Source organism: Apus apus, chromosome 1 (assembly GCF_020740795.1).
Source record: "Apus apus isolate bApuApu2 chromosome 1, bApuApu2.pri.cur, whole genome shotgun sequence".
Taxonomy (NCBI): domain Eukaryota; kingdom Metazoa; phylum Chordata; class Aves; order Apodiformes; family Apodidae; genus Apus; species Apus apus.
This window is the reverse complement of record NC_067282.1, coordinates 202,449,382-202,461,804: the sequence shown is the minus strand read 5'-3', so window position 1 is coordinate 202,461,804 and position 12,423 is coordinate 202,449,382. Positions and strand designations below refer to the sequence as shown.

The window sequence follows — 12,423 nt, the reverse complement described above, 5'->3', positions numbered from 1 at the left end:
TAGGCAAATGCAGGTGGTTCTGATGAGGTTCTGAGGTCAGACCCTGATGTTTGCAGGTGCCATGGTCTTTCAGCAGTGCTGGGATCTGATGGGGCTCCTGAACAGGACTGGGCCTTCAGTGAATGAAAAACCAAACCTGGCAAACCCCAGCTACTGTGCCATAAAATGAACATATACTGGAGGAGGGGAAATTAAAAAAAAAAAAAAAACAAACAAAAATGAGAGACGAGATGGGTATGGAGGTGCTGGGTTTGGCCAAAGCAAAGGTGTATCTCTGTGAGTACCTGGGCTTCTGCTCATTTCCGTGTGGGTGTTTGGCTTGCAGCCCTCAGCAGCTCCTCTCTCTGATGGCTGCCACCACAGGAGCAGTGAGCTTGTTGCTCACCACCTTGCTCTTCACACACCACAGGCACAGCTGGGACGGTTTGCAGGCTGTGGCACTATTGAGACACCCTGCATGCATCTTTGTGGTGGCTGGTACCTCCCCATCTCTCCCCAGCCTCAATGGGTTTATTTGGTTTTTAAGCTGAAGACGCCTTGCAGTGAGAAACAGACACTTCTTCCTGTGGTTTGCATCAAAAGCCCTGCAGTAAACCTGACACTGTGTCTGCTCTAGCAGACATGATCCTCTAAAGTCACTCATGTTTGGCTGCTTTAGCTACGCAGGACCACAGCTGGAGTGCAGAGCCCTGCTTATGGTCAGAGAACCCTGTTGTTCTCCAACCACAAGAGGTGATTCAGCACCCTCCTTCCTTAGTTTACATTCTTGGGGTGTCCCTGCACAAACCACTGTGCCTTGGCAAAGAAAAATAAAATCAGAGTCTGGTTTGGATTGGAAGGGACCTTAAAGATCATCTAGATCCAACTCCACTGCCACGGGCAGGGACACCTCCCGCTAGATCAGGTTGCTCCAAGCCCCATCCCTGGCCTTGAACACTTCCAGGGATGGGGCATCCATAGCTTCTCTGGGCAACCTGGGCCAGGGTCTCATCACGCTCATGCTAAATAATTTCTTTCTAATAACTAATCTCAATCTCCCCTCTTCCAATTTGAAACCCCTACCCCTTGTCATGCCCTTGTAAAAAGTCCTTCCACAGCTTTCCTGGAGCCCACAGGGAAAGACCACAACCCTAATAGTCATTTGGACTGGGATACTGACAATCTCCAAATGCTTAGAACTGTAATCTCTAGTCTGGATTGGGCCATCTAGACTACATCTGTAGCATGTGGACAAAGTCAAGACCCTGAGGACTTTGCTGATCCAGCCTCATTCAGGTGTCAAAGGAAAATGGCCTGAGTTATTCTCTAATAGCAATGACTTCTGCTCATCTGTCTCTGCAACCCCTTTGAGATACCAGACCACATTTACAGGTGTGTCACCATCTGGCAGTGAAAAGGAGTATTTTCCTCTCTTGGCTACCTCTGCACAGCTCCAAATCCTTGTTTTAGTTACTCATCTGTGGAGTAGATACAGTTGTTGAAATGCTTGCTGATCCTGTCTGTTTATGGGTTGAAACTCCCCTGAGGAACATCCCCCAGAAAGCACAGAGCCATTTTAATGGCTTTTCTACAGGCACCTCTGTTCTTTGTCCCTGTTTAATCACTTCAATGTCCATTTTTCCCATTGTACACAATATTTTATTAAACTGTACAAACAGCTCTGGCATTAAAAAAAATCACATTAACTCTTCTAGTTAAACATGATGACCAGCTGTACAAACTGTGAGCACAGATGCCTCTTGTGTTTCATACAGCACAAACAAGGATTTGGTGAGAGTCACTGGACTGAAACCTCTCTCAGGGCATTTTGCTCTTCTTGTCAACATTAAGTGCTTCTGCTCTTGGTCTGTCAGGATTTGGTGCTGGCAGTCACTGCCAGCAGGATCCCAGCACTGCCTGCAAGACTGCATTCATCCTGTTGGGAGGTCCAAGTTGACAGCCTGGTCCAGCAGAGCCAGAAAGGCACCTCTGAAAGGAATCTGATTTTGGGATGACTCACCCTCCAGAGCTTCCCTTCTCCGTGGATTGGAGAGGTTGCTACAGTGAAGCTCAACTAAATTAGAGCCTAACACCAACTTGGGTGACTGCCTAAGTCACAGAACCCACTCTTTGGGCTTTGACTTAATTTTTGATCATAGAATTACAGAGCACAAGGTTGGAAGGAACCTCAAGGTTCATCTGGTCCAACCGTTCTTTGCAAAAGCAATTTTGACCCAGTATTTAACTGGTGTTTCAGTGACAACAGTAACTAGGTGGTTCTTCATCTCTGCAACCTCAGAAAAGCGTGCATCATTGTTTAGAATCACAGAACGGTTTGGATTAGGAGGGAACTTAAAGATCATCTAGTTCCAACTCCCCTGCTATGGGCACGGACACCTCCCACTAGACCAGGTTGTTCAAAGCCCCATCCAACCTGGCCTTGAAAATTTCCAGGGAGGGGACATTTTTCCCCTAGAAGTTTAAAAGGATCCCATAATGAAAGGATGACAGAAAAGATGTTTTTATAACCCATCTACATTTCCACAGACTACAAAGGGATAGTACACACAGCAAAATGTCAGGAGGTAAAGGAGAATACCACCCTCACCTCATGTCCTGTCCTGCTCTGTGACCTCTGGAAACAGCTTGTTGACCTATGTCTGCCAAAGAGTTGGGACACCATCTACAGCAATACAAAGTATATCAGCCTTTGCAAAGACTGATTACTACCTTTTAAGTAATATATGCCAATGCTGTGACTGAAAGGCCAGTTTGACAATGCTTAAACAATGGTTTGAGGAAACCTCTTCCATCTTTCTCATGCAGAAAAACTCCAGAAAGCCCAGTCCAGATTTTGCTCTGAGTCGGGTGTGCAAGGACAGTTAAAGCTTTAGAACAGGGATTCTTAAGGTTTCTTCAGGACTGCAACTTCCCATCCTTCCTGGTCAGGTACTAAATGTAAACCACTGGTTTTCTTGACACTTGCCATGGCAACATTCCTCCTTCAGGGTTCAGTCCTTATCTCCAGGGTCTCAGGATTGAGGTGTACAGATGCTGGGATGGGCACCTGCAAAGCCTTTTTGTCCCAGTGGAGCAAAATTGAATCCAAACACCTGTGAACGTTATTTTTAATGTGTGTAGGGAGTGAAATTGCTTCTTTGAAACTCCTGTGCACACATTCACAACTCTGCACATGTACAAGTGGAGGTTATAACAGCACCCAGCCTGAAGTCTTCCCAGGCACCCTCAGGCCTTGAGAAAACAACTTGTCCACTTGAAGGAGGTGGGTCTAGGTGAGAGTTGCAGAAGTGGACACTGGCATCACCAGAAGCTCAAATACACTTCTTTTTTTCTTCTTCTTTTCTTTTTTCTTCTTACAGAGAAACCCCTTGTCTGTGTGCACAAGTAGTGGGGAACAGGTTTTGGCACCTCCTCATTTTTAGATGCTCTCAACTTCAAGAACATTGGGAAAAGAAAGAAGAGAGACCAAAGATAACATAAAGAAACTTCATCATCAAGAGTGGCTGGCACCTGCTACAGACCTGGACAAGGCAAAAAACTTTCACTGAGGTGTTTTTCTGGTGGGTTCTTGATAAAAATAAACATGCACAGTTGTCAGTTGACAAAGTGTTACTCAAACCATTACAGAGAGTTCCTTCAGGAAGGCAGATCTCAGGAAAATATTTTCTCCATTTTAGGGTTCACGAAAGAGAAGTTGCTGAACATATTTTGGTCCATGCTGTTAATCAGTGCTCTGTCTGCACAGGACAGTCTGGGTTTTTCATTTAGAAATTCCTTGTCGAAGTTGCTACAGTCACTCGGAGATTTCTTCAAGAAAAGGAAAAAGAAAAACAACAACTGATGTCAAACCACTGATACTCAGATCTTGATTACAGTGGTACTGGCCCTACCAAGGTGGTTCTTAGGGGCTTAGCTGAAATAGTTGGGAGAAAGCTCAGCTCAGCCAGAGAACCTGCACTGCGTTTGCTCTTGGCCTTTTGTACAATGATTAGTTACTCCAGCCCAAACAATGCACAATACCACATCAAACTGCAGTGAACTTCTGTCTGACCTCTTAATATCCAGCAGCCAGTGCTAATCACTTGCATATTACTACCCTCTTGAAGTAGCAATGGGAATAAACATTATGTAGGAGACACTGAGCCTGTGATCCAAGAATTTTACCAGGCAGGGATGTTACAGCCGTGTAACATGGAGGACTGGACCCATAATTAAATAAGACTTGTGAAAGGCTGTATCATGCAGGTGTCAAATTAAAATTATTAATTATAGGACTTTAATAGCTTAATAGGATAGCTGGGACTGTCCTAACTTAGTTGACCAGCTTTCTACCTGAACTGCTTTTCCTTCTTTGCCTTCTGCAGTGCAATGAAAGATGATCCCCACAGAATGGGCTGTACTTGTGTGACTAAGGGAAGGTGCTTTAAGTGGCATTCAGACCCCTGCTATGGTAACTGAGAAAGTGATAAGTTATTTATGGTTTCTCAGGTCTAGGCATGCTAAACTTGGGCTTATAGCCATTAGAAAGGAGTAGTCATGATGACCAAGCCAAGCAGCCCAGCCAACAGAGGTATATAGTTCATAATTATCCTTCCAACGACTGGACACTGTGGCAGATCCAAACTGTAGATGGTTTCAGCTGCTTGTGGCTGATGTACACAACATACCAGACAGCGTGTGAATAGTTTAATCTGTATTTGAACACTTAAATAAGAGCCAATACTTTACATTCTGACAGCCCAAGACCAAGATACTCCATCTGCTCTTAGACAGTGAGGCTGCATGTGCACAGCAACTCCAGAAGATAACCATGAAAGTTTGAGGGTATTTTGAAAGCCTTAACTTGATGCCTAAAAACATTAGTTCCAGTGTCTAGCAGACACTTATTCACCTTTAAAATGCTGTCTCCATTAATCTAAACAGACCTCAAGGTGTCTGACATTTAAGACCCATGTCTGAAGAATTTGGACAGAGCCCCTAAATAAATGGGTTTATAACACTACCGTGGGTCCTGGCTTTGGTTTATTGCTGGATTATGCCAGAGTGTTTAAATATTTGGGGAATGAATGGTTTGGGAAAGAAGGACATGAGACAGGTGGAAACGAAGGAAGATGCATCCTTACCACTCTGGGTTTGAATGGAGGTTCCATCCTTCTTTCTTCTAAAGCCTCCCAGTTTATTTCCTGGAAAAAGGCATGCTGGCGGATGTTCCCTCTTGCTCCCAGTCTCCTCTCAGGTTCTCTCACAAAAAGCTAGAGTGTTGAAGAAAGATAAATCCCACTTTTATCAATAACAATGTGTTTATTAGGAGAGTCCTACCAGATAGGCTCTCAGACTTCAAACTCAAGCACAGCTGGTGAGACTGTGTAGACTATTTTAACTCACTCAGTTTCTGCATGCAGAACAGACACTAAAACCATCTCCTGATCTTTTTTTTTTGTAGTGGAATGCTAATGCTGTCCTGTCACTTTTTTAATGTAAAAGCCAAGGTATGGACTGTAGCTCAAACATGACCAAATCTTGTGATGAACAAGTTGTCACACATCAGCTGAGCCATTATATCCCTCTGTCCATGTTCTCTCACCATCCTCCACTGCAAGGTAGGATGTATTAGCTGAAATCATGTCAGTCCAAAGTCTGACTGAGGGGTTGTAACTTGTTAGAGTAGTTGTGACTTCATTGCATTTTTACCTTTAGAATAATTTGCATCCCAAAACAGAAATGCAATGAGGAAATGCAAGGAGGCAGGAAAGAAAAAAAAAAAGAAAAAGGGCTATTACTGGAAGTGAACCTAAAAGATGAGGAGGATGCCCACTGCAGGGAAGCTCTAGAGAGTGTTCCACCCACAAAGGACACTATGCATTGCTATGTAGGAGATTAAAAGGGCCAGAATTCCAGATGGCATTGTGCTATTAGCTTCAGTGGGCTCTGCCACTTCAGGACACAGCTCAGGCTTCGTTAACCTGCTCTCTAGCTCAGTGTAAAGTTGTAAAATATTCTTTAATGAAAATCAAGCTGTACACCACAGCAATCTATCTCAGATGTCCTCATATTTCTGAGGCATAAGAACTGCTTCAGACCCATAATTTCTAAGCAAGTCACTGTAACCCTTGGTTTGAAGCCTGGCAGAATAGCTTTTCCAGGAGTTAAGATGGCTTGCATCTAAAGGATTGTTGTGTAAAGAAATGTCTGATCTCTGCTGGTGTCTGATACCCTGTGATGCTACTTACTGGATGTGGAGCCATCATCACAGCTCAGGTGGAAGAAGACACAAAGATGACCTTATTACTTAGGTCAGGTGTGCTTTGAGGTCCAAGAAAGTGACTGCTTCTGGTCCTAACACATTACAGCTCTTTCTCTGAACAACAGTTAGAGATGCACAAATCAAAGATGACGGTTCTGGCAAAGACTTTCATTCACTGAGTGGTCATTCTCACCTTCACCAAAATGTCCTTTGCATCCTTGTCAAGCCAGCGAGGGTAGAATGGGTTATCCATACGAATAGACTGGAAAAGCTCCTCTTCATCTTGGCCATGGAAAGGAGACTGGCCAATAAGCATCTCGTACAGGAGGACACCAAAGGACCACCAGTCAACAGAGGTGTTGTACTTCTGCCCCAGCAATATCTGCCCAAAGAGAGGAGTGAAAAAGAGGCAAAATGTCTGACATCATTATTTCAACTTCAGAAGGGTGACCAGACCTTGACCTTTCAACTGCCTCTTTACACTGTGTTGAGACAGCAAAGGTGCTTCCTCCTGCCTGCAGCACAAGCCAGAGCATCTGCCAGAGGTGCAGAGGCTGTGGTTGAGGAAGCTCCAAATTGCAGCTACACCTGGGTGTCAAAACAGTCCTTCACACTACAGACAGCAGGTCGTAAGTTTCTCTGGTTACTCTTAAGTTACTTGAACAAATCCTTGGCTACCAGGGAGACCTAAAGCACAAAAAGTGAAGCAAGTCATTTTTTGACTTTTCTCTGAATTATCCCAAGCTTTGAAACTTGGTTTGTGAACTCCAAGAAGACAACTGGTTAGGAACTAGCTTTTTGGGACTGATCTAACTCACACAAGTTGCACTTTAAAATTACAAGCTTGACAGTGTAAGGGTACTTTAGGACTATCAGTCAGTGGAAATAGTGTGAACCTATCCCAGAAAAATCTGCTCCAGAAAAAGCATGATGAAGTGGTTGCTGCTCTGTCCCTCTTGAGGCCAACAGAATTATAGGTAGAGGAATGTGAGTTTGTCCTCAACCCAGTACATTGGTTTGTGCCTTTCTGTGTCAGCTATTAAGTGAAGGCTACGTCCAGTGTGTGGGGGACAGGGAGGGTTGGATGGAGAGATGAACCCCCCTAAGAAGGGATGTGGCATTTTCCTTCCTTACACACTTGGCCAGACACCACCAAGTTCTCAAACTTCCCCTTTGGGGAAGCAAAATTACACTTGCCTGCCTTTAGATATGTGTTCTGGAGATACCTAGAGCTGAACCAGTTACTATGAGTTTCTTTTAAAGTCAAGGAAGAGAATTAGTCCAATTTAGACATCCAGAAAAGTATCTACTTGTTGCAAACAACTCCCTATTTGTCTCCTTTGGTTATCAAGGAGCCTAGACAACTTGCTCATATATAGATATTTACACCACAGATGTCTAAAGCTACATGTGATGAATGTGATGTGTAGGGTCCTTCTCAGGATTTTCAACTTGAAGATGGGAACAGTTAATTTTAAGGCTCAATCTTTACTCTTGAGCCCACAGCTTGGATGCAATGTGAGCCCCCACACTATAGCTGAAGTGTAGACATCAATAACAAACCCTGGAGATGGCTTAATACTGGTGAAAACATCTACCCAGATCAGTACACATGAAACTGCTGATAGTGGAAAAATTACAATTTAGAGAGGTGATCTTTACTGCTGTACTCTGAGACACTTTGGAAGTGAGTAATTTCTTGACTGTTTTCACACCTTGTCTTCCTTGCTTGTAAATTGCTACTTGGGCCCAGATCCATCCTATATTCTAAAAGCTATGTGTCTTATTAATTTAATTATCCAGAGTCTCTCTATATTGGAGGGAAAACAGTGATTTAGCTGACTTACACACCTAAGATAGGAAGGGATGACTTGTCTTCTGGAATGCTTGTCCTTCCACAATACTATTAAGTAACATCTCATGCTTCATTTTCAGATGATTTTGTCTCACATTAGGTGAGAAGTATCTATCTCTGATGTCCATGTGGCATCTAGCAAAGCATGACCTTAATATCAGAAGTCTAAATTCATGCTGATGTAATGTGGTCATGATTGAAACATCTGTCTCCAAAAATGGCAAAAATGGAGATTCAAAAATGGCAAAAAGGCTGTTTGAATATAAACCACAATATATACAATGTGTTCCACTCAGAGCCAAAGAAAAAGAATCAGCAAGACTCCCTAATCTATTTCTTCTGGTTCACTTTTAAATAAATTCATCCCAACCTTTCCTTCTGAAAAGACACATTATTTTTATAAAGCTTTACCTTTTAAAGTATAAAGTATCTGGAAACTGAAATTAAATGTTTCATGGTGGCAAAAGAAAAGATTTATTAGCTTTGCAGTTCTCTCGAAAAAATAAATGAAGTCAGCAATTTCATTTCAGGGTAACTTGTTGATTTTTTTATTAATTTTTTTGTGTGTCAAATATTTTTTGAAATTAAAAAATTGCCTGTCTACTGACCCAGAGCCCCCTTATTTCCACAGCTGTGGCCAAGGTGCTGGGTCTGTAACAAATTACAGTGCCAGCAGCTGCACTGAAATACTGACAGAAGGTCCAGTGCTCCTGCCTCTGACAGAAGAGATGATCCATAAACTCAAGCAGTGCTTTCAATTTAGAGGTAAAATGTTTCATATGCACCCACTGAATCTCTAAAATAGATGAAGGAGCTGAAGTAAAACTCTGAGCTATTTTAGTCTTTCTTTTTTCTAAGAAGTAAAACCAGATAATGGATCATCACAGAATCATAGTATCATTAAGGTTGGAAGGGACCTTGAAGATCAAGTTCCAACCCCCCTGCCATGAGCAGGGAACCACTAGATCAGGTTGCACAAAACCTCATCCAACCTGGCCTTAAAAACCTCCAGGGGTGGGGCATCAACAACCTCCCTGGGCAACCCATTCCATTTCCTCACCACCCTTAGAGTGAAGAATTTCTTCCTAATATCTAACCTAAATCTCCCCTGTCTCAGTTTAAAACCATTACCCCTTGTCCTATCACTATCTTCTCTGATGAAAAACCCCTCCCCAGCTTTCCTGTAGGACCCTTTCAAGTACTGGAAGGTATAAACTGTCCTCAGAGCCTTCTCTTCTCTAGGCTGAACAGCCCCAATTTTCTTAGCCTTGGCTCTCTTATTTTTATTTTTAATTTAGGATCAGAAAACAGCTTTCTTTTTTTTTTTTTTTAAAAAAAAAAACATATTGAAGTGGAATAAAAGACAATTGCAGCTTGATTGCAGGACACATTTACACCTGCTCTTAGGCAATACAAATCCAATTGATTTGAAGAGCCCAGCCCTTGTGTCAGCAGTGCTGTGACCCAAGTCAGAATTGAGCCCTTCGTGCACTGTAAAAGATCAATGAGTTACAGTAGAGGGCAAAAAAATAACACACAACAAAAAACAAAGCACCAACAGCTTGAAAAGCTATTTGGAGAGTCCCAATATCCATCATGAAAACACTTAAATCAGGAAATGGGATCTTGAAAGGCAAATAAATGGATGTCAGAACGATGTTGGACACGATGCGTGGATGACTTGTGGGTTTTTCTCTGAGCTGAAAAATGTTTTCTTTGGCCCCAATTTGCCACCTAATTAGTCAAAGCCTCTTCATAGTAAGATCTATCATTGTGTGAAGTCACCAGTTCAAGGGAGCTTTCTCTTTTCTGTAGGGATCTAGTCCAAAGTATCTACATTTACTAGGAGGGGGGAAAAAAGTTTCTGTCTGGGCAAAGAAATGAAAAGGAATAAGGGGGAGAGCAAAGGTTCTCCCTATGAGCAGGCTGGAGTTTTGTGTCTGTGACCACCCAATTTTTTGAGTGGGCAAATTGAGGCCAGGTTCAGCTTTTCCCTACAGAGTATCAGCACACATCAGCTGCAGAAGGAGAAAAGGAACTGTTGGTATGTTTTAGCATGGAGCATAGAGACTCTCCATGCAAGTCCCAGCCTTCCTGAGCCAAGGGGACAGAGAAGGACCTTAACACATGCTGTAAGCTCTGTCTTGCTATTGTTAGCTCAAGTACAGTCTGTCCCTGAATCAACTCCTTCATCTCCTTCATCAGGAGACAACTGGTGGAGGCATGTCCTCCAGGAATGGGTTCATGCAGTGACATGAGGTGCTCTGGCACCATGCACTGCCAAAGCAGAGAAGCAGATAGTCCAGAGCCCAGAGTTAGCAGGTTGTGTCCAAGCTGTCCTCTGGACAGCAACACCTCTCCTCCAACTGCTGGCATTTTGAGAGGAAAAATCAGAGCATACGACCACTGTCATGTTTATTTCTCCAAGCATCTCCACCTCTTTTACAAGCAACTCTTGGTTGCATTTTATGCCTTTCCAGAGCATATAGTGTCTTATTCAGCTCTGGCAGGACACTCGTGATGCAAGCTGTGATTGCAGCCAGCTAAGAACCTGTCTAAGAGAGAAGTCCAAGCTTATGGGTGCCATCCTTACTCAAGAATCAGAGCATATCCCAGAGGGAAGGTGAACTCCAGTCTCTGCTGTATCGTGGTCTCAGCCTCTCTTCTCTGTCTAAAAGATGGTTAATCAAAGAGGAGGGAGAATCAGCTCCAGGTGGGTATTTTGTCCATGACTCCCCACCAGCTATCAAGGAGCCTGTACAGCTATGGGACCTTACTATCAGCTAACTAGGGAACATGCTTCCTTGTACTATTTCTGTCCCTGAATTATGACATCTACACCTTGGAGCTTCTTCTACCATGTCCCAGACTGGATTTCCACTAGCCATTCTGTTTCCTGGCTAACAAACCAAGCACCACTTGCTTCCCAGGCACAGCTGCACAAAAAAATGGATTAGCCACAAAAATAGGCAATGCCAGACAGCAAAGCAGACTCTGAGCCAAACTGAAATGGAGTTTCTAGCCAGGAACTGCTTAAAGGCAGGTCATCACTCTTTGCACCCTCCACCACTGACAGACAGTCGTATCTGAAGATACATTCTCTGTCCCACATCACCTTGCTCACCTCCTTGGACCCTACACCTACCTCAGGAGCAATATAGTCAGGAGTTCCACAGAAAGTACTTGTCTTTGCATCACCAAACATGTTCTCCTTGCACATCCCAAAGTCAGCAATTTTGATGTGCCCCTCGTTGTCCAAGAGTACGTTGTCTAGCTTCAAGTCTCTGTGGAGGAAGAGAAGGAAACCTCTCTTTTAAGGTGTTACAGAGCCACTCAAGTAATTATAGCAGGTTACACTTATTAACTTGCTATTTGCCTCTATGTAGTGTCTCATGTTGTACTAACAAAGGAAGTCCGAGGGCTGAAGGAAGAGCTGCTCTCTTGGACTTCAATTTCCCTTTTTCTCCTTCCTCCTGTCCCAGCACTAATTTATTTGCTGGAGAAGACTTCACACAAGACTCCTTCTAAAAGCTGCCTCCTTTGAGGATGCAGAACAGTGAAGGTAAAAGGGGCTTTGTACCATCCAGAACTTCTGTGCTAACAACCTGGAGAAGGTGAGCAAGAAGGGAACAGCTAATGCTCACTTTCTGTTTCCCTGGAATTTTCAGTACTGTCTCCAAAGCTGCTGCCAGCTCTCCCTCCCTGTGCAGGATCTACAAATGTTGGAAGAGGTAAGGACTCCCAAGCCCTGCACAGCTTGCAGAGGGTCGAAATAATCCCAGACATCAGCAGGACACCCACCACCTTCTCACTGCTGGGCTGCACTATCTGAGCCCTGGGGATTTACAGATCCCTTCACACTCAGCTGCCAAGCTGCTGTCAGAGGTTTCAGGCTCTGAGCTACTGTGGGAAGCAAAGAGCCCAGAGGGAGGAAAAAAAGAAATGCACAAAGAAAGAAATAAAAACAAGTGAGATGGTGAATTGCTGCTATTGACAGAAAACAAAGAGGCCCTCACGTGGGAACAACCTCTGAAAAGAGAGAAAAGCATCTAAAGAAAGGGGGAAAGGCAGAAAGAAAGGAAGGCTGTCATGGCTTTTACAATAGATTTTTTATTTCTTACCTAAAAGTTTTGCTTTTCATTGAAATAATGACTCAGGGAGATGTTCAGATCAGTGATGCTGCACTTCACCAGGGATGTAGGAAGAATTTGGGTTACCTGGTGTCAGAGCACCCATGTTCCTGCACCGCCTATCCTGTGCCATCCCTGCTCCTTCCCAGGGCTCCCAAAGCACCCAGACACAGCATTTGCTTGTGCCACAGCCA

General features: G+C 43.7%; 1 protein-coding gene across 1 annotated transcript in view; it reads right to left on the bottom strand.

The window, feature by feature from the left end:
• Positions 1-3,535: 3,535 nt before the first annotated feature.
• The window catches only part of PRKCQ (protein kinase C theta), a 66,011-nt gene continuing 57,123 nt past the window's right edge, over positions 3,536-12,423 (bottom strand). Inside the window, exons 17-20 of the mRNA XM_051615657.1 lie at positions 11,245-11,383; positions 6,438-6,626; positions 5,124-5,252; positions 3,536-3,807 (exon numbers count right to left, since the gene is read on the bottom strand). Coding sequence (XP_051471617.1) covers positions 3,652-3,807; positions 5,124-5,252; positions 6,438-6,626; positions 11,245-11,383 — 613 coding nt within the window. The 3' untranslated portion in view covers positions 3,536-3,651. The remainder of the gene's footprint in view (positions 3,808-5,123; positions 5,253-6,437; positions 6,627-11,244; positions 11,384-12,423) is intronic.